At 36.8% G+C, this 26,284-nt stretch overlaps 1 protein-coding gene across 1 annotated transcript in view; it reads right to left on the bottom strand.

Moving 5' to 3' along the window:
• Positions 1 to 723: 723 nt before the first annotated feature.
• Positions 724 to 26,284, bottom strand: part of ARSJ (arylsulfatase family member J) — an 83,329-nt gene continuing 57,768 nt past the window's right edge. The window contains exon 2 of the mRNA XM_015074796.3: positions 724 to 5,539. Within this exon, the coding sequence (XP_014930282.1) occupies positions 4,135 to 5,539 (1,405 nt within the window). The 3' untranslated portion in view covers positions 724 to 4,134. The remainder of the gene's footprint in view (positions 5,540 to 26,284) is intronic.

Below are 26,284 nucleotides of genomic sequence, written 5' to 3'. Positions count from 1 at the left end.
ATAACAGTATACTGTAATAAAAGTTGTGTGAATAAGGGTCTCTCTCTCAAATATCTTACTGTATTTTACTCAGCCTTCTTGTGATGACGTGAGATGAAAAAATCCCAAAGTGATGAAATGAAGTGAGGTGAATGACCTGAGCATTGGGATGGCAAACCATTGACCTGATGATACGGAAGAAGAAGTATCATCTGCTTCTGGGCTGCAGTGGACCGTGAGTAAATGAAACCATGGAAAGCAAAACTGAGGCTAAGGAGGGGTGGGGGGTGGAGGGAGGGGATTTTGTATATAATTTGTGTATAAGTTTTGTTCATTATTTATTGTCTGCCTAACTTGGCAAGAGCATAACCTGCACAAAGGTAAGAATTTTTACCTGACAGATAGAATTTTACCTGACAGGTAGTAGGATATGATAAATATTTGTTGCATGAACGTACACATTTGGATAAGTGATTTTCCCTAAGAGGGAACAATGAAGTTATTAGCTTATGACATAAGAATTTTGTTTGCTTCTTTTGCAAAGCCAACTTACTTCTGCCAACAACACATATTCTGATAGCTACTGACAAATTCACAATTTGCTCAAGCACCTTATGAATTAAATGCTTAAGAAGCTAATCCTGATGCCAAACTCATGTACCTTGGAATATCAAATGCCAAAATACATTAACTGTATACTTATTCAGTGGTCAATGGCATGCCGTTTTCCCTATTTCTGAAGATCTTCAAAAAGATTTTCAAGAAACTGTAACAGTCGCTCAATTTTTTGAAAAGTGAGGTAAGAGTATGTAAATATACATGAAACATCTCCTTTAGTAGACTGGACAGATGTGGGGTGGAAGTTTTCACTGGAAAGGTACCACAAGGTTTTGTTGCTTTGTTATTTGTTGCTTTGTTATTCCAATAAAATGTTTATATCCTTTCTCATCCAAGGCACATAGCCATAGCCACAAAGTATTTTCTGACAAAGCTAGTGGGAAACAGGACTTTCTTTTGTTCTCCTAATGAAAGGATCAGAGGTTTTTTTAATTTGTTTTTAATGTTTATTTATTTTGAGAGAGAGACAGAGCATGAATGGGGAAGGGGCAGAGAGACGGGGAGACACAGAATCTGAAGCAGGCTCCAGGCTCTGAGCTGTCAGCACAGAGCCTGAGGAGGGGCTCAAACTCACAAACCATGAAATCATGACCAGAGCCTAAGTTGGATGCTTCACAGACTGAGCCACCCAGGGGCCCCAGGATCAGAGGCTTTAAAGAGTTGCAATTTACACTTGGAAGAGCCACAGATGGCCCTAGAAATTCAACCTGAGAATCGCAGTTTAGGAGATTGACACCTGAGACTAAATACCCAGTATTAACAGAGTTTGAATGATTAGGACATGAAAGTCAAGTGTACAGTATTTTCCTTCCTGGACATCTTGAAATACCTAGTGATTTGCTGACAGCATTTTGGAAAGATTTTTGTTCATTATTTATAGATGACTATTAGACTTTAGCTCCTTAAGGGCAAGACAGACTTCTCTTAAATCAGTCTACCTAAGCACCAGGTGCAGCGAACAATAGCAACATTTGTGAAGCCATTTCTAGATAGAAGACTGTGGGCTAATTTATTTTCATTGAGAAAGTTATGGTCATTAATAGAGAACTTAAAATCACATCATATTATGTAATCCTTAGTGGCATCATGTGAGTTAATTTTCATAATCTTAATTGCCTCCTTTTTCTAGAAGATTCTATGTTTACACTCATAATTTTCAAAGTCTGTTCCACACTTTGCCTAGTGCTGTGCAATGTGCTATTGACAAGAGTTTTATGGTGAAATAAATTAGAAAATCATGAATAAAAACTTCCATCTGTTAGAGATTTATGAGGCAAATCAGGATTTTAAGAACTCTTAAGAAAGGCAGCATTAAAGAGACCTTTTTAACTTTGTTTAACTCAGCATTTCCTGAACTTACCCTCAAAACTATTTTCTAATGATAACTCTATTTTTTGAGTTATAAGACATCAACTTTTGTAAATCACATCATTATTTGATGTACCACTAAGAAAGGAAAACACTGACAATATGCCTTTGATTTCTAAGACTCATTTAATATATAGTCTATAAAACACAAGCTCAGGAAATAGTTCTTTATCCTACATAAAACATATACTCTAGAAGTAAAATACTAAAATTATTTTTTATCATTTTGGTTAGTAATTTCAGTAACAGTCTAAATGTTCTTTTATTGATTTCCATAAATTGTGAAAGGCAGTCCCTTGAATTCTGATGCAAATGTATTTAATGGTATGCTGCCATACCACCGCATACATTTTGTTATCACAGTTGTAACTTCTTTCTGTGATTTTTGAAGTGTTGACTATGAGGCTTAGAGGCCCTTGTATTAGGGGAAGTCACTTTAAAGAAAACTCTAGGGCAGACAGAGGAGCCACATCAATCTAGGCCCATTGATGACCCATGATAAATTTTATTACAAACCATGCCCTCCTTTTTTTTTTTTCTTTAAGTTTATTTACTTATTTTTGAGAGAGAGAGAGAGAGGGAGAGCAGGAGCACGGGAGGGGCAGAGAGAGAGGGAGAGACAGTGAATCTCAGCAGGCTCTGCATGCTCAGCACAGAGCCCAGTATGGGGCTCAGTACAGGGCTAGGTAAAGGCTAGAACTCACAAGCTGTGAGATCATGACCTGAGGTGAGTCGAAGGCTTAACCACCAACTGAGCCACCCAGGTGTCCCAAGATCATGCTCCTTTAATCCTCCTCATGGTATTCACACATGTGAGTTCCAAACCAGATTTTTAATTATTCCAGGTAGGATCCATATCTTCATTTCTCTCTGTCTCCCCAGTGTGTCCACTTTATATAAGAGTAGGATCATTATAAATGTTATTTATTAACAAAAGGACATTTTTGTCTATGAAATAGCCAAGTGGAAACATCTCCTATTTGAAAAAATCCATATTATTTACTATGGTAGTTAGCAAATCATACCTGCAATTGCCTATTTGTAAAGATGTTTGTTGTTAAGATGAAGAATATAATTTCATCTAGAAATTAGATCAGAAAAAGCCACAATAAAGTTTCTAGTGCCATAAAATAAGTCATTTTAATAATAAAGACACATAAATAAGGTGTTTATTATGATAGATAATAAAGTTGTCTTTCAACCCTGTACAACACTGAATTCCAAGTAATTTGTAAGGAATATATTCATCTTTTTACATTCAAATAATGGCTGAACAATGAGGATTATCATTCTTGCTGAATAATTTTCTTTTTATCTTTTATGAATTCACCCAGTATTACAGTAATTTATAGTACTACAGTGCTTGGTAATATTGAAGATATGAAATAAAATTCTTCTAACAGTATTTAGAAAATAAAAATAAAATAATTAAAAGTTATTTGTAGAACTTTTTTGTGAAAACAAAATAATTAATATTTTTTTCTGTAAAAATAAATTACATACTTTACGTTGAAACGTCATTCTATTAAAGTGTTTAGAAAATAGTTACATTCACGTTTTGGCAGTGTGCTCAAACATTCTTATATGCCATTCCCTCATGCATGACAGAATGAGGTTCAAGCTGTTTACATGGGAGCAACAGCTTATTTTCACAGGAAAGGAAATGATACATGAAATGGAATTAACTTCAAAAACCAAGTATCATAAGACAGAGATACAATAATTCACGAAGAAAACGTATCTTTCAAGGCCTTTCAGGTGATGCAACCTTTGACTGTACTTTATCAAAGGTAGTTTTTAATCATGCTATCCTGTAACTTCCATCAAATTAGCAGGTCCGTTGATCGCAGTTTTAAAGCATAGTGTCTGGTCAGTTGACGAAAGCACAACAGTTGCACTGATTAAGGACCATTTTTGTAAAGGAGCAAAAGAAATCAGCATCTCCATTCTCCTCTAAGTGTGGCTTGCAAGGGTAGCACCTTTGGCACAAAACAGAACCGTCTTCCACATGACGACCAGGTGGCAGCAGTCTCTGGAGTGGCACAACATGAAAACAGGGCTGCTACTTCCGGCAGTAAAATCATTGAGCCAAATTTGCTGGTCTCTCTAGAAAACAGCTAAAAGACTAAGACCGACTTAAGTTTAACCAGACAGGAAAAAAATTTGTACTTATCTAAGATAATGGCAAACGCCTGAATGGCAATTTGGAAATGAACCTGCTTTCGGCTGTTTCTTCTTTTTCTTACTTTTCTTCTGCTTTTTCTCAGCCTTATTTTTGCTCGGCTTCTTTTTCTTGTTTTCCTCTTTATACCATGGTCCCCAGACTCCTCCGTTGAGCCGAGGATTACTCCTAGGGTCTTTGGGAGGGTACCTGACAGGCACTGCGGTTTTATTGAACTGTGAGAGCCTCCGTAGGAGCTGTTTCACGATTCCAGGATACCTAGTAGATAGGTCCACCCTCTCATATGGGTCAGCCGTGATGTTGAAAAGCCATATGCTTTTGCCAGTTGACAATGTAATTCGTTCATTGTGCCACCGGTTTGGCCCCAGGTTGCTGAAAGACTGAGGGGGAACCCAGTCACTGTAGCCAGGGTTTCCTGTAAGCAGTTTCCAGTGCTGCACCCTGATGGCTGACTGGATTGCAGTGTTCCAGATCCCATAGCCTGCTGCCCAGGAGCCATTTTTTGCCTTGGTATAAATGGGGTCGATGTTGTGCAAAATATCCACCCGGGGTGAACGAAGGCCTTCGCTTATGGTTTCCCAGACATCATAGCCATCCAGTTGAGTGTCCTCATCAATCTGTCCTTCAGCCAGTGAAATAAGAGTGGGGTACCAGTCAGTGATGTGCACAAGCTCCTTACACACTGTTCCCTTGTTTTTCAGAAGTGGACTATGCACAAAGCCAACAGCTCGAATGCCCCCTTCCCAGTATGTTCCTTTGCTACCTCTGAGAGGCCAGTTACTTCCTCCTGCTGTGGGTTGGCCGCCATTATCTGAAGAGTAGATGATAATGCTGTTGTTATAGAAACCGTATGTCTTCAGAGCCAGGGTCACATTGTTGATTGCTTCATCTAAGCAGGAAAGCATGGCAGCGTACCTCCGCCTATTTATGTTGATAATGGATCTGTAATGTTCAAAATACCTGCCAGGAGCTTGCAGTGGTGAGTGAACAGCTTGGTAGGCAATATATAAAAATATAGGCTTTCTGGGATCATGGGAAGCTAAGATTTGCTGAACTCTTTGAGTGTACATCTGTGTGGAGTATAGGCCATTGTCATAGTCCCAGGCAGCATTGTCATTTTCATATAAGTCATAGCCACACATCCCAGGACTGTCACATTTGTAGTGTGTATAGTAATCACCACTTCCCAAGAGGGAACCAAAAAAGGTATCAAATCCTCTCTTGGTGGGCATACATTCTTTTCTGTAAAAACCCAAGTGCCATTTTCCAACCATATGTGTCGAATATCCAACCTCCTTCAGCTTCTGAGGTAGGGTTGCATTGTCCAGAGGTAAGCAGTTGGGTTGGGTAGGTCTTATGATAGAATGTTGAAGTCCGGTGTGTATCTGATACCTTGATAAGAGTAAAAAATTTTGTCAGTGCAGGATAAAAGAGATATTATAAAGATTCTTAAACTAAACAATGCTCTTGTGAAGAGAAACTTCACCCCAACTAAAATATGACCAATTCAGTATTTCTACTGCTGATTCAAAAGTCTTATCCTAGTTAGTTTCATATATAACATTTGAAATACATTTGACTCTAAATCGGTACTTTTGAAACTGAGATTTCACCACTTACCTCAAAGTGTTTTTAAAATTCTTCTAACAGGATTAATCTGAATAAACTTTAATCTCTTAACTAATTATGCAATGTTGAAAACTAATGTGATAAGGGAAAGGATATGAATGTACATAGAGTATTATTATTATTATTATTATTATTATTAGTCTAGAGAACTCACATTAGCTCCCAAATCATTTCCTGAGATCTCTAATTCAAGCTAATTCTGAAGTACTAAAAATACATGCAAAAGTTATACAAAAGTCTCCTGTTTGATTGTCACAAAAATATTTTATAATTAGTCCCCAGCCTGCTAGATCTCTGTAAAGAGAAAGAATTTTTTCTGGCTCACAATACATTATTGCTGAAAAACCATCCTAGGATAAGTATTTTAGCTAATGCTAAGGAAGGATTACATTTTCGCCCAAACAGCAGGAAATGAGTTCTTTCATGTATTTTCCACAGTGTCTCCCTTTTTAAAAAAGTTACATTCACTTACAATGTAGTCTAGGAAAACAAGGTAACCCTTTCTATACATTAAAATTAAATGAACGTTAGTTTCTGGCATTGTTCTTTTTCCCAAAGATATTTTGCCAAGGATTTTTTTTTTCAGAGAATGGTTATTATCACATAGTGTATGAATTTTCACTTGGGTCAAGATGTGCCTATCAGTTAATGACATTTAAAAGTGATTGATTCCATAGTTATTATATAAGTTCAAAAGGACTTTTAAAATAGAAAATATAGAAATTCTGAGAAAATGAAGGTTGTAGAAGGTTTTAAAGTAAATGTGAAAATATTCTTGGAATCAAGTTACAAAGAGTAATATTGAGATCAAAAGTAAAAGTTTTTACAATGGATTTAACCAGAAAGGCCAACATGTCATACATACCTTGGGTGAGTACTTCAATTTATTTAAACCTACAAATGAAAGGTTAATGTAACTGCGAGTTCTTTTGAAGTATCAATTGTAGTCACATGCTTTTGGTTTTGTAGGGTCTATAGGGATATTTGGTCACTAAGGCAAGGCAATATTCACATGGGCCCTGTCTGCTCTGCTGATCATTTAGCTGTCAAAGTTTCACAATTATCACAATTGTAAGAATTTAAAATGTAATCAATTCTCAAAGAAATAAGCATTTCAAAAGCATTATTTAGCACCAAAGTCAGACAGTATTGTTACTATCCTTGGTAACTTTTTAAAATACTATTTTATGTATATTGTTCTGGTTATTTTAAGTTTGTATATTTTGAGAGAGAGAGTGCGTGTGTGAGTGCGTGCAAGCAGGGGAGGGCCTTTCAGAGAGGGAGAGAATGAGAATCCCAAGCAAGCTCTGCACTGTCAGCTCAGAACCCAGTTCTGGGTTGGGCTTGAACTCATGAAACAAACTGTGAGATGGATCATGAGCCAAAACCAAGAGTCAGACGCTTAATGGACTAAGAAACCCAGGTGCCCCTCCTTGATAATTTTTGATGATCTAGTTCAAGATCCAAAACATTCACTTGTGAAACTATTGATTTTGTGACAAGGACATGACAAATTGGTAACACCTATCATCATAAGCATTGAGTAAATTTAAAAACTGAAAAATCTGTATGGGCAAGCATTTTGATGAATTATTAACTAAATAATTCTATGCAGAAAATGTACTTGGCCAGAGCATCTATTCAATTCATTGAATGGCTAACCAATTTAATCTTTCTAATCAAACTGGGCATTCTCTCAGCTAGTACTAAAAGCAAAACTAATTGAGCCTTTTGAAAAGCAGGAAGTACAGAAAATGTTTACACAAAAAATAGTAGGAAAGAAGAGGTGTGCTTCTTTCAGGAGAGGGTACAGTGTTAGCAGATAAGTGAGAGAGGTCAGAATTATTAACTGTGTGGTTTCTGTCTTCCCCACAGCCTAGAACAGTTTTCATATGGGAAAATCCAGAACCAACAACAAAAAGATTAGGCAGCGGCTCATAACAGAAGAGATATTTTCAGGACAGACTCTTATTAAATGAACTTGAGACTGAGGCCAAATTGGTGGAGTTTCGGGTAGAATCTGGGGCATGGGTTAGGGGTACAGTTTGGGGGTCAGACACTGTTGGGTTTGAGTTTGCTCCACTGCTTATTAGCTGTGTAGCTTTGGGCAGTACTTAACCACTCTGATCCTCAGTTACCTCCTCTGTAAAATAGAGATAATAATACATATTGTGTTGCTGTGGCATTGAAGACAGCATAGAGTCTGGTAAGGAGAATATGTCAGCAAATGATTGGTTTTGCTATTATTACATCAGAGTTCTGAGTTACTATGTTACACATTTGTGTAAAGTTTTATAATGTATAGGCTTTCTTTCACATGTATTATTGCATTTAGTCCTCATTGCAACAGTAAGAAGTAGGATGCTTTTATGTTAACTTTAAACATTTTTTAAAAGTTTATTTATTTTGAGAGAGAGAGAGAGAGAGAACAGGAGGGGTAGAGAGACAGGGAGAGAGAGAGAGAAAGAGCGAGAAAGAGAGAGAGAGAGAGAGAGAACAGGAGGGGTAGAGAGACAGGGAGAGAGAGAGAGAAAGAGCGAGAAAGAGAGAGAGAGAGAGAGAGAGAGGGAGAGAGAGAGAGAGAGACAGAGAGAGAGAGAGAGAGAGAGAGAGAGAATCCCAAGTAGGCTCCGCACTGTCAGCACAGAGCTCGGCATGGGGCTTGATCCCAGGACCTATGAGACCACAACCGGAGCTGAAATGAAGAGCCAGATGCTTGACAGACTGAGCCACCCAGGTGCCCCTTATGTAAATTTTAGAGACAAGAGAATAGAGATGTAGAGATGAGCCCAATTCCTCCAACCTGCTCCTCCAAGCTGTGAAATGAATTCCTGAATAACAGAGCTTAAGCTGATGCTCTTTCTATTCTCTTACAGAGTAAATATCAGTACTTCTTGAAAAATCAAGGAGCAGAGGAAAGATGGCATCAGTCTTGAGAAGCAAATCGGTTCTAACTTTCTAATGAAAGATGGGGAGGATTTTTGTAAACCAAATAGTGAGGCTTATCGTGATCCCAGAAAAAAATTGAGAATAATTTTTTAAGGGGATGCCTCATGAGCATGTTAAAAACAAAAACAAAAACAAAACAAAACAAAAACAAATTAGGTGGAGCCAAAAAGAAAAGTCTTGCTAAGTTAGCTTCATTTTCTTTTTTTAAAAAAAGATCAGTATTAGGTAAACAGCTTAGGAAAATGATGGGCATTTCAAAAATCTGCTCATGATTCTTTTCTTATAAAATAATGAAAAAAAATAACTGCATGGTAACATTGTATATTCACCAGAATAATAATAATATTACACATTCACACCAATCAAGGCATACAGAAAATTTTCATTTATATTATTTCTCTGGCTTCTACAACTCTGTGGACTAGGCAGGGGTAATCCATTTATTACTTTCATCTAATAACAACGAAGACAAAAACACTGAAACTCAGAGTAATTTAGTATAATTGAGTGGTTTGCCAGGCTTTACAGCTGTAAATCTTGAGGTTCTACTCTGGAATCCAGATTTTTTGGCTTTAGAGACTTTTCCATGGTACACAAACAGATTACTGAACAGCTAGATCTATTTAAAGTTTGGGTTAATTCATTTGCATTAATCTTCAGTATTTATTAGTTCAGTTAAGCAATATGTTGAGTGTAAAATGTGTGCCAGGGACTAAGCTTTTGTTTTGTTTTGTCCACTACCTTCCCATCCCCAAAGCTTTGACATCCCTAAGTGAGCTCTAGGTAAAGATTGTACCAGCGATGGGGGTGAGTTCAAGGCATGAGCTCCTTGAACCTTGGGGTCAGGTGGGGCTTGAGACAGTGCTTTCAGTCATGGAGAACACCACTGAATAGTAATAAATTATTTTCTTTCAGGAAGGAGATGGTTGGAATCTAGGGAAGAATCTTTGGCAAAATAGTGACTTTAAGTTGGCAGCAGCAACTAGCTTGATTATCAATCAGATAATTCTTCAAAATACACTACAAAATAGTATATTAATTAATGTAACTGATTAACTGGTCGAAGACTGCTGATCTGGAAAGTAGTCTCGAGCAGTACAACAAGGCTCTTTCCTTGGCTTCAATGCATTGGTCATTATTATCCATTGATTATTATAATCCATGATATATCCATATCCATTATCATCCATTATTGCTATGACTTGAATAAGAAACAGAAGAAATGCTTATTATCTAGGTGGAATAGTCAATATTATAAGTGGCATAATCAAGATTCAAAGTAATCTAAATGACCTGAAATGTTGAAACAAAGACAATGATATACAGATCAAAAGTTAAGGAAGGGCTCAAAGAGTGAGGGGAATATGTCAAAAAGATGCAGAATCCTGAATGAAGGGGCTCTTGCTGGCCAAATCTGGGATAATGTGAGCATCAAAATAAATAGTGATAGTAAAGAATTATACCAATGAATCAAATAGGAAACCCTGAGTCCATACTAATAAAAAGAAATAAGTAAATAATAAAAGGTTGCTATGGAATGGGATGACATAGTCTACATAATAATTACAAACCACGTAATCAAAGAGTAACTGTACAGTGAAAGCACCTGATAAACACCATATAAATCAAGCGATTAAAGTTAACATCTCAGTAATTGGGACAAATCAACATCTTGTGCCTGCAGACAGGATGCAATGAGAGAAGAACAGCATTGTTTCTGTGGTGTGCCAGCCTAAGATGCATAAGGTGAATCTAGTCCCGAGTAAACAACAGGCAAACCCAAACTGAGGGATATTCTACATAAAATGGCTGAAAATATTAGAAAAGTGCCAATATAATGTAAGTCAAAGAAATGGTTCAGAAGAAAATGTTATTTTTTGTTGTACATGTGCAGTACTTGACTTTTTCTATAAGAGTGTTTCAAAATTAAAAAAAAAACTGTAAGGAAATCTAATTGGGATAAGTGGAAAGCACTACATGTTAAAAAACAATCATTTACATGATCATTATAGATCTGGGAAGTTGTATATATCAGACTATGAATTTGATAAAAAAGCAAATATGTAAAGAGCTAAAATGCTAATAAGATCTTACATTATATAAGGGCAGTGTGCAAATTCTAAGAAGTAATATTCCTACTCTGTTAATCAGAACACATCTGGAATAGAGTATTCAATATTTAAGCATGTTCTCCCCAAATATATGTACATTTTTTAATTTATAAACCACACACATCCACTGCTATACCAACTTATGAACATTATAAAGCATACACAATTGAAATTTTAAAAAAAGAAGTAGATAAAAATAAATAGACTTTCTGGTATTTGTTCTTGTATCCTAATGAATCACCCTGTGTTGCCCTAGGGTGTACGTATTCCAATTTGGAGACCACTGATACAGAAGGTAGATTGGTAAAAGATGAGAACTGAAACAGGGATTAATTAGGATGCTGTTACAATAGTCTAGGTCAAAGATGATGGTGGCTTGGACTACCACCTAGTGGCAATAAAAATGGAAGTAAGTGGATAAATCCAATGTATAATTTGAATTTAGAACTGATAAGACTAAATCAGTGAAGGGAGGGAAAGGAAAAGGAAAAAAAAAACAAGGACTTTCAGATATGTGGCTGCTATTTTGGTAGATGGCGGATGGACCAGTTGATCTCTGTTTTGTTCCAAAGTATACAATTAGGACTAATGAATAACATTACAAAAAGGCAGATGGCAAAAATAACAACAACAAACAAACAAAAAACCCAACTAGGAAAAAAAAAGAAATGAAAAACAAAATAGACTAGATGATCGTCTGTCAGGGATTGTGTAAAAGATATATCAGAATTGGAAAAGGAGTACTAGTTACCTTTAAGCTTCCTTCTAACTTTAAGAATTTATGGATCAAGGATGATAGGTCAATGATTCCTCAAAGAACCCCATGCAATCTCAGAGCAGATTCACAAAAACAAGTTTATAATGTTACATACAAGTATTTGATAAAGAAGTTTCCACAATACATCATATATATATAACATCTTTCTTTGATTAATATAAAGTTAGCTTAAAAAATAGGTTTTTCACATAGCATTTTCTGAATGCAATGATCATGACTAAGAAAAACTAATTTTGAAATTCAGTCTATTTTTTTTATTACCATCTGGCTACCATGTGAAGAAAATTCCATATGAACAATAGTAAACCTAGAGTTGATGTCAAATCTGTTGAAATCAATAGCCATCATTCTCACTTTCCTGCCAGCTTAAAAGACAAAAGCTAAGTGGGCTTTTCAGCTTGGTGTTAGAACGTGTAAAGACTTCTGTAATCTTTTTAAATATTCATTTATGTCACTGGGTTCTGGTAGTGGCAGTGGTTTTGAATTCTCTTTTGTCTAGGGAAGTCTAATGTAATATTATTGTTTTAATCCAATTACGTAGTTAATGTACCCTAATAAATGTAAAACACTCATAAGGGTAAAATATGAATCATCACAGTTCCACGCAGACTCTAAAGTGTAGGATTGTTACAGAATATGAAGTGAGCCGATAGTGTAGGAAAAATTGATATTTTGAAGGGAAGGAACCAAGTATAAGAGACTATAGTTTATGAATCAAATGTCACTTAGATATTTATAAGTTAGAAAAATATAACTAATTTTCCATATTCTGCAAAGTATTCCTTTACCACTTCCTTTCAAAAGACTCTTTTACCTCCAAGACTGTTGTTCTATTTATAGGACTTAATTTCATCTTTTAGTTAATTTATGTCTTCTGACAAAGGTTGTACGTGGGAGAGAGGTATCATAATAAGTTTTTCATCTCATGAATGAATGAATTTCATTGGATATTCATTCATGAGATGAACAACTAGACATAGTTTAGAATGAATTACTTATTCAACATTCAATGATTGAGAGCAATGATTCCTGCCCTCAAAGAACTCAGTGAGCCTTCTTGCTCAACTATAGACCCCAACAGTTAAAAGCAGAAATAGACAAGACTGCTTAACTCATGCTCTAACTAAAACCCATTGTGCTTATTTCTTATCACACTTTGTTGAGGCATTGATGTAGGTGTTTTACAATGAATGGAAAATTCCAAATGCCAGGCCAGAAAAGCTTTGATAGCAATGGAATGCCTAGAAGACCACACATCCCCTTCCACACCCAGGTTCATGGACTAAACACATATCCAGTCCCATCCATGATCACTCTCTGCCTGCTCTTTTGCACGTGCCCCCACCCCCAACCCCTCCTCATAAAACTTCAGGTGTCCATATTGCCAGTGGAGAGGCTGGTTGTTCAGTGGAGAGGTTGGTTGTTTTTGTAAAAAAAAAATTTAATGGTTTTTTTATTCATTTTTGACAGACAGAGCAGGGGAGGGGCAGAGAGAGAGAGGGAGACACAGAATCCGAAGCAGGCTCCAGGCTGTCAGCTGTCAGCACAGAGCCCAATGTGGGGCTCAAACCCATGAACCACAAGATGGTGACCTGAGCTGATGTCGGACACTTAACTGACTGAGCCACCCAGGTGCCCCATGTTGGTTGTTAAGGCTTGAACCTGCCACCTCCCCTAGCTGCCTTCACCCACAATAAATTTACCTCCTTCTCTTTTCTAAAACTCCTCCCTTGGATTTACTGGCTTCTCTTGTGACGAGTTTATCTGAGTTTGTTGGGCAACAGTGTTGGCAAACATAGCCAGGAGCTCTGCTTTTGATTTGTTGGGATTCCTCAGGATGGAGCAGTTGGCTGTGGCAGCTTGCCAGGGCTTCCCCTTTGTTTCCTGAGTTAGAGGCTATGATAGATCTTTAGGTAACAAGTCTAGTGTCTGAGACAGACAATAATTAGAGGATTATTGTGACAGGGATAAATACTACAACAAAGACAAGCAGAGCATTCTCTGAGTACTCATATTAGGCTCAGGAAATGCTCTCAGAGGTGGTCATGTGGGTGGTCTGAGGGCATTGATGGTCTATCTAGGTGAATGTGAGGGAAAGGCAGATATTTGAAACACTTGGAACAATATGGACAAAACACAGAGTCACAAGGGAACATGAATCGAATCTGAGGTGATTCTTCAGGGAAGAACAGCCATCTAGGTGAAGAGCTGACATGAAGGCAAAGAGTTTTTCAGTAAGAGGAGCAGAATGTTCAAATGCACAAAGGGAGAGAATTTGGCCCTCTGTGGATCAACAGTTTAGAATATGAGAACAGAGATTCAGACACACCTTGGTGGAAGATGAGACTACAGAGGTAAGTAGGTGCAAGTTACAGAGAGCTGTATTACAGCACACAGCTGTACAAAGATTTTTGTACTTAATGTGAGGCTCACAGAAAACCAAAGAAATACTTTTGAAAAGAGTAATATATAATAAAAGTCTGCATTAGAAAACTCACTCTGGTTGTAGCGTGAAGGGTAGATTGGAGTGAAACATGACAAAGTTAGGTAGGTTTGCCCTAGTGTAAGAGATAAATGCTGACAACTGAAATGGAGATGGGTGACAGTAGGGATGCAAAGAAGATTCTAAGGAGGCACATCTGAGAAGGCTACAGGCTATGGAGAATGTGGGAGAGGGGATGGTAAGAGTGAGTCCTAAGTGTCTGGGCTGGGCAGTGGGGTGAAAGTTTTCCTGCATGAAGTTAAGAAATCTAAGAACAGGAATGAATGGGAAGATGGTGAGTTCTGTTCTGTGTTTAGTCGGAAGCACCTATAAGATATCCAGTCGGAGGTGTATAGGACGAAATTATTCCAAGATTTGAGACTCATTAACATATAGGTGGTGGTAATTCATGGAAGCACATGACACCATTTAAAGACAAGATGAGATTGGGGCACCTGGGTGGTTCAGTCGGTTAAGCATCTGACTTTGGATGAGGTCATGATCTCACCGTTCATGAGTTTGAGCCCCGCATCAAGCTCTGTGCTGACAGCTCAGAGTCTGCAGCCTGCTTCAGATTCTACGTCTCACTCTCTCTCTGCCCCTTCCATGCTCAGGTGCGCGCTCTCTCTCTCTCTCTCTCTCTCTCTCAAAAATAAACAAATATTATTTTTTTTTTAAATACAAGATGGGACAGGACACCAAGGTGACCCAGTCAGTTAAGCATTCTACTCTTGGTTTTGTATCAGGTCATGATTTCACGGTTTGTGGATTCAAGACCCATGTCAGGTTCTGAGTTGACACCATGGCGTGGAGTCTGCTTGGGACTCTCTCTCTCTCTGTCCCTCCCCGACTCACAACCATGTGTGCTCTCTCTCTCAAAATAAATAAATAAACCTAAAAGAAATAAATAAAGACAAAATGGGGACTGAGGGCCAAAGATAGAGCCCAGGAAATGCCACTATTCCGAAGAAAAACAAGCAGCACAGGGAAAGAGTTTGAGATGAAACAGCTGCTGTGTGCACTAGAGTAGTCAAGGGCAGTTTTAGAGTTGACTGCATCACATACTGCAGAGAAGTCAAGAAAAGTGAGAATTGAAAAGCACCAACGAAACTTGGGAATAAGCCTGTATGATCTTGTAGGGGCCAAGGGCAGACTGCCACCTCCCCCACAACTCCCTGGATGTACCAGGAAGAGAGCTATTAACACAGGTTCCTTTTTACCTAAGAAACTTAATGGCATAATAGGGCAACCTTTGTTTTCCAAACATCTCCCTTCTCCTTCCTACTAATAAACTTCCTTCCCTTTGTATCCCCAAAGGCTTACCCCTCTTCCTAGCTCAAATAAACCTCACATTGCCTGACTCTCTTTGGAAGTTCTTGTCCGTGTGGATCCCGGTAAGTATGAAACTAAATTTGATTTTCTCCTGTTAATCTGTCTTCTGTCAATTTGATTCTTAAGTCTAGAATAGAAGGATCTTGAAGGGCAGAGGAAATTCTTTCTCTTTAACAACCTATTAAACTATATTTTAGTAGAAATCCAGATTTTAGTTGGTTGAGTCCTGAATGGAAAGTGAACACTGTGAAAATATTAATTTTCCACTAAGGTAGAGCTGGAAGGCTAGAAGTGGGAGCTATACCATTCAACATCAATTACAGGAAGAATTGTCAATTATAGACCCCATCAAAAGAATCTTAACAGGTAAGAATGATCAGTTACAGGTCCCAACAGGAAAAGATGTATACTGCATCTGCTTTAAGAAATTGAGGACCCCTGCAACTCAGCCAATGAAAAACCATCATCACTTTGAACTCTTGTTTTTTCTCCAATGGACCTTAGTTAAAAACAACCCTCCCAACTTCCTCCTTCTCCATAAAATAGTCTTCTTCTCCTTAGTCTGTTGGACTTGCCTATGGCTTTGCTGTAGCTTGCAGGTCCTGAATTATAATTCTCTACCATTCCTGAAGAAACCCATTTTGTTGATAAAATAACTGCTTTTTTTTTTAGGTTGACAAAATGTGTAGATGCTGAGTATAAACTATTTCATGATACATGAATGGAAAAAGAAAAAAAAAAAGAATAGGGTGAGGCTCCAAGTGCTGATGTGGAGAAATGCTTATGATGTATTATTGAGTAAAAGAACATCTGGCACTGCCAGAGTACCTACTGTATTATTACATTTTTATAACAAAAAAATGTATAAATTCCCTAAAGGCAAGAACTGTTCGCTGCTGTTATCTCCTAAAACAATACCTGGCTCATAATATGACATCAATAAATATTTGTTGAATGAATAAATGAATGAGAATGAGTGTGTATTCATAGAAAGAGAAAGAGAAAGAAAAAAAATGTAAAGATATACACCAAAGAGTTAGACATCATTATTTCCAGGGAGATAATAATAATTGTAAGAGAAGAGGAAGCTTGCATTTCCTGATATATAAATTTATATAGAATTTATATATATTATGTAAATACCATTTATAATTTCTATATATTATATAAAATACTGTAAATGAAACTTAGGTGAATGGGTGTCAAAAACTTAGCTTACTCTACTCAGACTAATTACATATGGCACTAATGTTTAATTTAAAATAAAAAAAGAAATCTAAATTCAAACAAAGAAAATGTTCATCTCATCAAAGAGGGTTCTTCTATTAGGGACACCTACTCAGGAGACCACATTTAGACCAGAAGAAAGCAGATGGAATGAACTAAATAAATTATGTAAGTATCCCTTCAAAGCTAGAGAAAATGCTCCCTTTAGGCAAAAATAAATAAATCAATAAATAACTTGTCAGGTAACTTAAAATTCCTGGTTCTGAATGGTCTTTCCTTGTCATGAGAGCCTGTTGTTCATTCCTGCAATTGCCTTGCTCATCCACAATATGTTAACATTTACAACATCAAAGATTTTTCTATGCTGAATACAGTTGTCCTGGTCTCATTAGAAACATGGCTGCAAAACACATGTTTAGTGATTTCTTTCTGGAAATTTCCCTTTTAATCTTGAAATTGGTGTCCATCTCGTCAGTGCAGATGAAAGAATGAACGCTTGAGGTCATATCGCCCCAGGCACCACTGGACTGACCAACGAACCTGTAGGAATGCGACTCTACTAGCTTATAGGTATGAATCAGCACTACCCTAGAGATAGATCACCGACTGTACCTAATTAAAAGAATAAAGATATTTTTCAGATTTCAAGTCTCTTGGGATGGAGAAGACCTCCAGGCAATCAGACAAAGCGGCACCAGAGCACCTGCTAGCGTGGGCCTTCAATCAATGGTGTCCACCTTTTAGGAAACCCCTTCCCCAAATTTTGTCCTTAAAACCCCTCACTTGCAAACAATCAGGGAGTTTGGGACTTTAGAGTATTAGCTTCCTAATCTCCTGGGGGCACCACACCAAAAATTACCTGTCTTTCTTTACTGCAAAAGGTGGATACTAGTTTTTATTGGCTTGCTGCATATCAGGTGAATAAACTTTTGTTTCCTTCAGTTATAGACTCTTCTATAGTGTGTGTGAATTCTTGGTAGTTTCCACCAAAAGGTCAATTTAGTTCCCAACTAGAGGGTCTTCTCCCTGATTCTTTTTTTCCATGTTGTCTTTCTTTTTGGAATTATTCCTTTTGAAGACCATACTTTCTACTACCTTAAAAAAATTAATACATAAGTAAAAGATTACCAAACATCTGTCTAAATGAATATTCACTTATATAATTAATATGTTCCTTTTCGGTAAAATTATTTACACAATAAAATTTAAGAGGCAACTCCAGAGGTTTATTTACAGTTATTTAATTTTAAAAAAGTTAACATTTATTAATTTTTGAGAGTGAGAGAGACAGAGTGTGAGTGGGGAAGGGGCAGAGAGAGTGGGAGACACTGAATAAGAAGGCTCCAGGCTCCGAGCTGTCAGCACAGGGCCCGACATGGGGCTCGAACTCACAGACGGTGAGATCATGACCTGAGCTGAAGTCAGATGCTTAACGGATTGAGCTACCCAGGTGCCCCTACAATTATTTAATTTGTAGAGACTATTTTAAGGTCACATATATTTCACAAAGCACAGTGTAACTATAGTGTGAAAGTAAAATTTTCTATTTCTTTTTGCTATTCTCTTTACTACCACAGAGTATTATTAAGTCATTTTTTTTTTAAGTGCAAGTTTTAATCTCTATTTCAAACAGAAAATGCATGCACAGGTGTGGACCAGAGATTTCTTAAATGTTGAACCACATTTCATGTTACCAACTTTGCCCTAGAGACAGGGTGCATTAAGGAAAATACCCTTAACTAATATCCTTTGATATTAGAATTCTCAAAGATATCGATTTCTTAGAAAAAAATTTAAATCCTTTCAATTATTTTGAAAATATGATCTCTCATTTTCCTCTGTATGCATTAGTCTATCATTATTATTCTTCTAGAAATAGGACTGCCATATTTAAGTCCAACATTTTCTTTGTAGTTCTAACTTTGAAGAGAGAAAAATTATGAAGAGCTTGACATTTATGTTCACCACGTGGCTTTTCTAGGGATTAGCTCAACAAAAAAGTGGTAACTTCTTGCATTCTTAAACAGAATTACTTCCTTTTAGCCATGGTTAGGAATTATCTTTCAAATAACTGATTATCTTTGAACCTGAAATTATCCCCACATAGGTGAAAGTATTTCATGTCAAACTCATGTGGAACTCATCAGTGTCTTAGCTGCAAGCCAGGTGAAAATAAACTGAAAGTAAAGATGGCTTAGCAGGGAATAGATAATTGTTATATAATATAATTGTTGGGGAATGTGATCAAAAAGACATTCGTCAATTGACTCATGAGCTGGACTGGGCACTGGGGGGCTCCTCACCCCCTCCTCTGTCCCGGGAATGTGGGTTCCATTTGCCTTTCCTGCTCCCAGACGCTGCTCCAAGGACATAGCCTTCATATGGTCCTGTGATGTTGAAAACACCTGTGCAGTATATAGGGTATATATAGGTGACCGAACCCAGTTAGGACCTCTTTATAAGCTTTTAAGATTTGGAGAGCTGGTGTGAGGATCCATTCATCTTGTTGCCATCCAAGATAAGTCTTTAGGTAAGTTCCTTTTGCTACTGTTAAAAATGCCACCACCACACACACAAAAAAAGCCACCTACAAACTTGGAGTGGATGATTTTTTCTTAGGTCTTTCCCTGTTTTCCATGGATGGAGCTGCTCTCAGATTACACCAGGAAATCTACAGCAAAGGCTCTGAACATAATTCTTCAAAGCCAGTAGGTTTACTAACACTTTCAGTTGATTACCATTTGTTTTTAAAGGATGTTTATAATTCTATGCTACAAAGCAGTTTTACTAAAGAAAAACGCAATTATTGAATAAAAGCTCCATCAATTCTCAAGGTTGGAGCCATGCATTTTCATGCAGGCACCATTAGACTTAGAACAGAGAACCAACTGTCATGTATTAGATAATTTTTTCTCTAAAAGCTGAATTCATGGACTTCTGTCTGTGACTTTGCCCTTTTATTGGTTTCTCTCTAAATTCTAACAGTGATTACTATTGATTCTGTCCTGAATACAGATATTAAACTATATTGAGTAGCTTAGGATTTATTATTAAAATGGCAGTATTAATAAGCAATTAGTGCAGATAAGGACGTGGAATTGATATTTTATGTTGTAGAAGATTGAACTTTATACATAGCTTTAAATGAGAGTAAGAAAATTAGCAAATTAAAATGGACCCTTTGCGCTGATAATTATTATAGACACTCTTTCATCTACCACATGTATAACAGGATGGTTATAATAGCTGTTTTAATTTTAAAGTTTGTTTGTTTTATTTATTTTGAGAGAAGGAGAGTGTGCACAGACACGCTCACAAAGGCAAGTAGGGGAGGGGTGGAAGGAGAAGGTGAGAAAGAATCCCAAACTGTCCCCTTGCTGTCAGCACAGAGCCCAATGCAGGGCTCAATCCCATGAACCGTGGGATCATGACCTGAGGCAACACCAAAAGTCCAAGAGTTGGATGCTTAACCAACTGAGACACCCAGTCACCCCTGTTACTTTCTTAATTTTATGTAATATTGCAATTATTTTCATTCAACTTTCTCCTTTATGTAGAAAAATGCTCAGAATAGTTGTCATATTATTCTTAAGAAGATTTAGTGTGTTTGAAATGTTTCACAGTGATAATAAAAATAATTTTTGAAACTAGAAAAAAAGGAAAAATAAATATACTCTGAAGATCTCTAATAGCTAAAACCTATTGCCTTGAAATATATCCGAGGGAAGGAGATTCTCTCCACTCTGGCTTATAATCAGAACACCTTTATCAGAGTTAACTATCATCTCTCTTGCTACATAGGCTAGTCAGCCCTCTTTTTTTTTTTTTCCAGGAAAGTTATCCAAAAATTACAAGTAAAAAGTAATCATTATACAGGCACATTATTTTCCTCAGGAGAGAGCTCACTGCTTACAGACTAAAAAAGGGCACTAACTGGAAAGTTCCCAATATTTAAGTCACATGTCATCTGGCAATAATCCTCTTTATTTTCTCCAAAAGTTTTGCCCTGGTAGTCAGGGTTGGGTCTACAGCCCAAGGTCTCATACCCATCTCCTGGGTAGTAAGTGGGAGAATGCGTACTTTATATTTGTTAGAAATCAGGTTGGTGGAGGGATCAGTAGATGGCATAGTTTATCTTTGGACATTCTGCCCAATGACTTGACATATTAGGATGTTTTCTAGGATGTACTGTGGAAACAATCCAGCCTATGTGGTGGTACTGAGAAAAGCCTACAGTTTTAGGAATCACAATGGCTGGATTTGAAATCCTCCTCCTTACTGGCTGTGTAACCTTGAGCCAACCACTTAACCTGAACCTCAGTCTTCATTTGTAAAAAAGGTATTAATGATAGCAATGCATCAACTCCACAGGATTCCCCTCTCCCCTTTTTGGTTAGGATTAAATGAAATGAAATACTTAAAACATACTGTAAACTGTGAAATTTTATACAAATGCTAGTTATACCAATTATTATGACATCTTGTCTCTTCTTGTGCCCTTCCTTTGCATCGTCTCTTCAACACCATGTCCTCTTCCTCCACTGCCCTACTGTATACAAGTGATGTAACCAAAACCAAACCAAAACAAACATGTGATTCCATTGCTTGGAACTAATGAACTAGTATCTTGCCCATTCTCTTTCTTCCTGGCAGTCAGATTGGAATATGCAATTATCAGACTGAAGTTTTGCCCATGGAGTTGCTTACCCCCGACTCCTTTTATTTACAAAATATGTCAATTCCTCTAAATGTCTATGAGGAATGCAAAAAATAATAATTCACATTGCTCCATAAGGAGACCCAAGTTATTGCCAATTACTTAGCCTTATTTTTATGCAATGAATATTCTGAATGGAGTCAGTTTGTGAAAAGAACAGGTGTTGAGTCTATAAGAATATTTATGGTATGCTGAGTTGTAATGTCTTATAAACAAAAACCAACTGATCTAGTTGTCTGAGTCATAACTTCCAGTATTATTTTAATATATGCATCTTGATATATTTCAGGAGTAGAGATAAACTTATTCCCCTAAATTCTCTTGAGTGTTTTAATATTAATGTTTATTTTATCTATCAGAGGGAAGATTTGATAGATAAATCTCAGCTGGGATACACTATTCAATTTTTTTCTTATTTTTTATTCATACCATAACTCATATCATAACTCATTCTAAAATACTATGCAAATGTTGCATGTATGACCTCGCGAAAGCATACCCATTATTAAGCATAGTTTTCTCAGCTGACTCTATTCTGGAAAGCTTCCAGAAAGTACCCTTAAGATTGGCTGCACTAAAAATTGTTCTTTATGGTACTGCTTCTGCTAGTGCTCACCACTCCTTTCCTGTGCCATCAAGAGGAATTATGTCTTCCTGCTATGCTTTGCCTGACAACTCCTCTAAAAATTTGTGTTATAACATCCCAAACTGTTATCCCTATGTTCTTGAGATTTTGCAATCCTAGAGAGTTATGTAAATCCTGAAAAGCTATGTCTAGCTTTCTTTTACTAGGATCCGAAACACAGATTCCTAAAATTAATTTAAGGTATTTTTATTAGCAATATAAGGGAAAGTGCACACAAAAGTGCAATGATTAGTAAAAATTATATTCATAAGCTGTGTTAATGTAGTTCTTCGATATCATATTCAGAAAAATACTGTATTAGAAACAAGTTACCAAAAATAGATCGTTCTATTGCAATAGGCAATATAATTGGAGGCATACTAATACTAAAAGATTAATAAGTGATTTTGGCCTACTAAAGGAGGGCTGTTATCTCCCTTTGTAATTAACCAATGTATTATTAGTGTTCAATATGTCATATGCTTACCAGTAACTTTGAAATTCTATTACTTATCCTTGTCATTAGATTTATTTCATTTTGAATTTACTATCCTGTGAAACAACAGAGCTGAGCAGTAACATGGAATATTCATTTCAGAGGTTCTCTAAGCCTCAGTTTCATTATTTGCATAATAGGAGGTTAATAATAGCACCTTCCTCAATGAGTTATCAAGACAATTAAATGAGTTAATAGATCTAAAGTGCTTAGAACAGTGGCTAACAAACAGAAGCACAATAGGAAAAATTAGAGTGCAGTGACGTTATTAGAATTTTGGCAGATTTAATACATTTTTCCAACTAATTGGTTGTCTGACCTCACCTAATGGTAAGTAAGACTCCCTAAGAAACTACCATTTGTCAAATTTTGGTGTAGTATCAAAGAAGAATACCCACATTTACCTGAAAACACTACTCAAATACATCTCCTTTTTCCAACTATATGCCTCCATGAAGCTAATTTTCTTCATGTACTTCAATAGTAATAATGTATACCAATGACAACCTAGTTATCTTCTATTAAGCTAGCCATTAAACAGATCAGCGAATGTAAAAAATAGTGCTAATCTTCTCATTATTATTTTTTAGGAGAATATAGTTCTACAGTAGTCCTTCCTTATCTGCAGTTTTGCTTTCTGTGGTTTCATGTATTTCATTTAATCCTAATCAACCATGGTCCAAGCAGATGATCTTCTTGATGTATTGTCAGGTCAATAGCAGCCTGACACTACGTTGGAATGCCTGCATCATTCGCCTCACTTCATGTTGTCACACAGGCATTTCAGCATCTCACATTATCACAAGAAGAGTAAATGTAGTACAATAAGATATTCTGAGGGAAAGAGACCATATTCACATAACAGTTTTAAAGTATATTGTTATAATTGTTTTATTTTATGATTAGTTGCTGTTATTCTCTTAGAGTGCCTAACTTTTTACTGTTTATTTAGTTTTGAAAGAGAGAGAGAGAGAGAGAGAACTAGTGAGGGAAGGGCGGAGAGAGAGAGGAAGACATAGAATCTGAAGTAGGTTCCAGGCTCTGAGCTTCAGCTCAGAGCCTGATGTGGGGCTCGAACTCAAGAACTGCAAGACCATGTCCTGATCTGAAATCAGGTGTTTAATCAACCGAGCCACCCAGGCACCCCTTAGAGTGCCTAAGTTTTAAGCTTATCATAGGCATGTATATGTAGGAAAAACATAGCATATATAGGGTTTGGGACTTTCTGCAGTTTCAGGTATCCACCGGGAGGTCTTGGATCATATCCCCTGTGGATAGGGGGTACTACTGTACTCATAAAAAGATCTTATTTATGTTAACATGTAATTGGTTTGTTATTATTTTTAAATAAATTAATAAGAAAAATATTTTTTTAATTCTCAGCTTTAATTTCTATTATGGTAAAAAACAACACTTTTAACTCCTATAAATAAAAGTTCTTCGACATTCTTAGTGATTTTTAAGAATGCAAGCAGGTCCTGAGGACAAAAATTTGACAAAACACTGATGTCATAAAATTCTTTATTCTATGGTTAAAATTTTCTGAAAGGACACATAAATCATTATCAAAGCTAAATAACAAATATTTTTATGAACAAATATTTTGCAATAAAAAAGAACATGAGATTAGGTATAAAATTTCCAATACTGAATCCATTATTAACTCTGTAGCAAGATGAAACAAATATTTTTTAGTAAGCCAACTCTGGCAAAATGCACATTAGTGGTGAAAATTTTCCAGGTTGCTTCCTTCAGCTTCTAGAGTAGTTGGCTTTGGTTTTTAGAAAAAGTTAAAAATAAATACATAAAAAGGACTATTTTTTATATGTAGGTTGCACTGAAGCTGAGAAACCTATCATCTAGTCTAGAACATGAGATTCAGCTGAGACCAAAGGCTGTAGAAAGAGGTGACCATGAGACTTTGAGCTACTAGTAATTAACAGAAGTCCTTGGAACACTACTGGACTTCAGTAAGATGTATGTTAGGAGTTGAAATCAATTTTATGTAAGTGAAATTGCAAAGGAAAGTGTAAAGTCGAGTGATAACAAATTGGCAGTGCCTTTGATAAATCAATTCTGTATGTATCTACATCTGCTCTGCAAAATGGAATAATACTTCCCACACAGGGTTATTAAACAGATTAAAATGTGTTAATGCAAACTAAATATCTATATAAATTATAATGTCCAAACAAATGGTTATTGTTGACATTGTTAAAATAACTAGTGGAGCCCTGGATCTGTCATTCTTCAGGTCATTCTCCATGATTTGGATCTATCACTTACCCCTCCTGAACCTAACTTTCCTAATCTGTATGAGGTGGGGGGCATGTTTGAGGTATGTGGACTTTGGGAAGGGATGGTTTGTGAGACGGACAGCCAGAGAAATGGCAGAGACCGTTTGCTATGCAACATGTCCCTGAATTTTCAGAAAAGTTAGTCATGCCTCAGAAAAGCATTGAGGATCTTGTGGAGACAGGAGAAAGGCAGAGATTCATGGTTCAAAGTGACAAAAAGAGGAATCTGCAATATGGGCAGATGCTGAGAAATGCAAAGGAAGAATGGTAATGGCTTTCTTTAGTCCTGACTACAGAAGTGAGCTGTGGATTGTAGTTAACTAAATCTCTACCAATCTACAATGGTCAGACACGTACACTTGCCTTTCTCTTCTGGTTGTTGTGAAAGTTAAAATAAGATAATGTGTATAAATTCTTCTTTATTTTTTATTTTTTTTAATGCTTATTTATTTGGGGGGGGAGGGGCATAGAGAGAGAGAGAGAGAGAGAGAAGAATCTAAAGCAGGTTCCAGGGTCTGAGCTGTCAGCACAGAGCCCAATGTGGGGCTCAAACCCAAGAACTGCAAGATCATGACCTGAGCTGATATTGGATCCTTAACTGACTGATTCACCCAGGTGCCCCTAAACTTCCTCTTTAAATAATGAAATATTATGAAAGGTTAGTTATCATTATTAAGTACCAGGAGCAAGACGGTCCTGTAGATCCCTCCCATAGAGATAATCTGGGTATTGAAATAGTTTCATATCTAACAGGAATCATGCTCTGTAAAGTTAATATGCTCAAGATTTATTAGTGATTTCTACTAGGAACAAGAAACACACTATTTCTATAAAAATGAAGCACTTCCTTTTGTGTATTGAACACAGTGCTCTACCCTGCTTTGAGTTTTAATAAAAGAGAAAGCAGCTTGATATTCCTTTGTATAAAGCCAACAGCTAGTTTCTAAGAGTTAGAAAATTTAATGCTACCATGGGGCCAAAGGTTGTAATTATTCTCTAGTTCTTGTAGCAGGCTAGTTTCAGTGTGGATCAAAAGGCTTCCTTGGAATATTTATGTTTGTGTGAGTGTTCAAATATCATAAAATATTCTCTAGAAAAGTGTTCAGTAGCTATTAGGTACAAATGAACAGGCCTAAAGCACACATTCATAGCACTGAGCAGCAAACATAAAAATTACCCAGGATCACTTCAAAACATATCTGTACACTGTGATCTATTCATATATTTGCAGAAACAGGTCCAAATCACCACAGGTAATACACTCAAAGAAACACACAAACCAGTATCAGGAAAAACTGTAAACCTTCTTATGTTAAATAAAAAGTCTGTAATTTGGGAGCCTCCAGTCCTTTCAGTTCTGGCATTCCAGGAATCAGTAACTTTTATTGGCAATTAAAAGCTGAAAGATGAGGGTGCCTGGGTGGCTCAGTTGGTTAAGCGTCTGACTTCAGCTCAGGTCATGACCTCACAGCTCATGAGTTTGAGCCCTGTGTC

This window comes from Acinonyx jubatus, chromosome B1 (assembly GCF_027475565.1).
Source record: "Acinonyx jubatus isolate Ajub_Pintada_27869175 chromosome B1, VMU_Ajub_asm_v1.0, whole genome shotgun sequence".
NCBI classification, from domain to species: domain Eukaryota; kingdom Metazoa; phylum Chordata; class Mammalia; order Carnivora; family Felidae; genus Acinonyx; species Acinonyx jubatus.
Note: the sequence above shows the minus strand (reverse complement) of the source record. Positions and strands in the feature narration are given on the sequence as shown.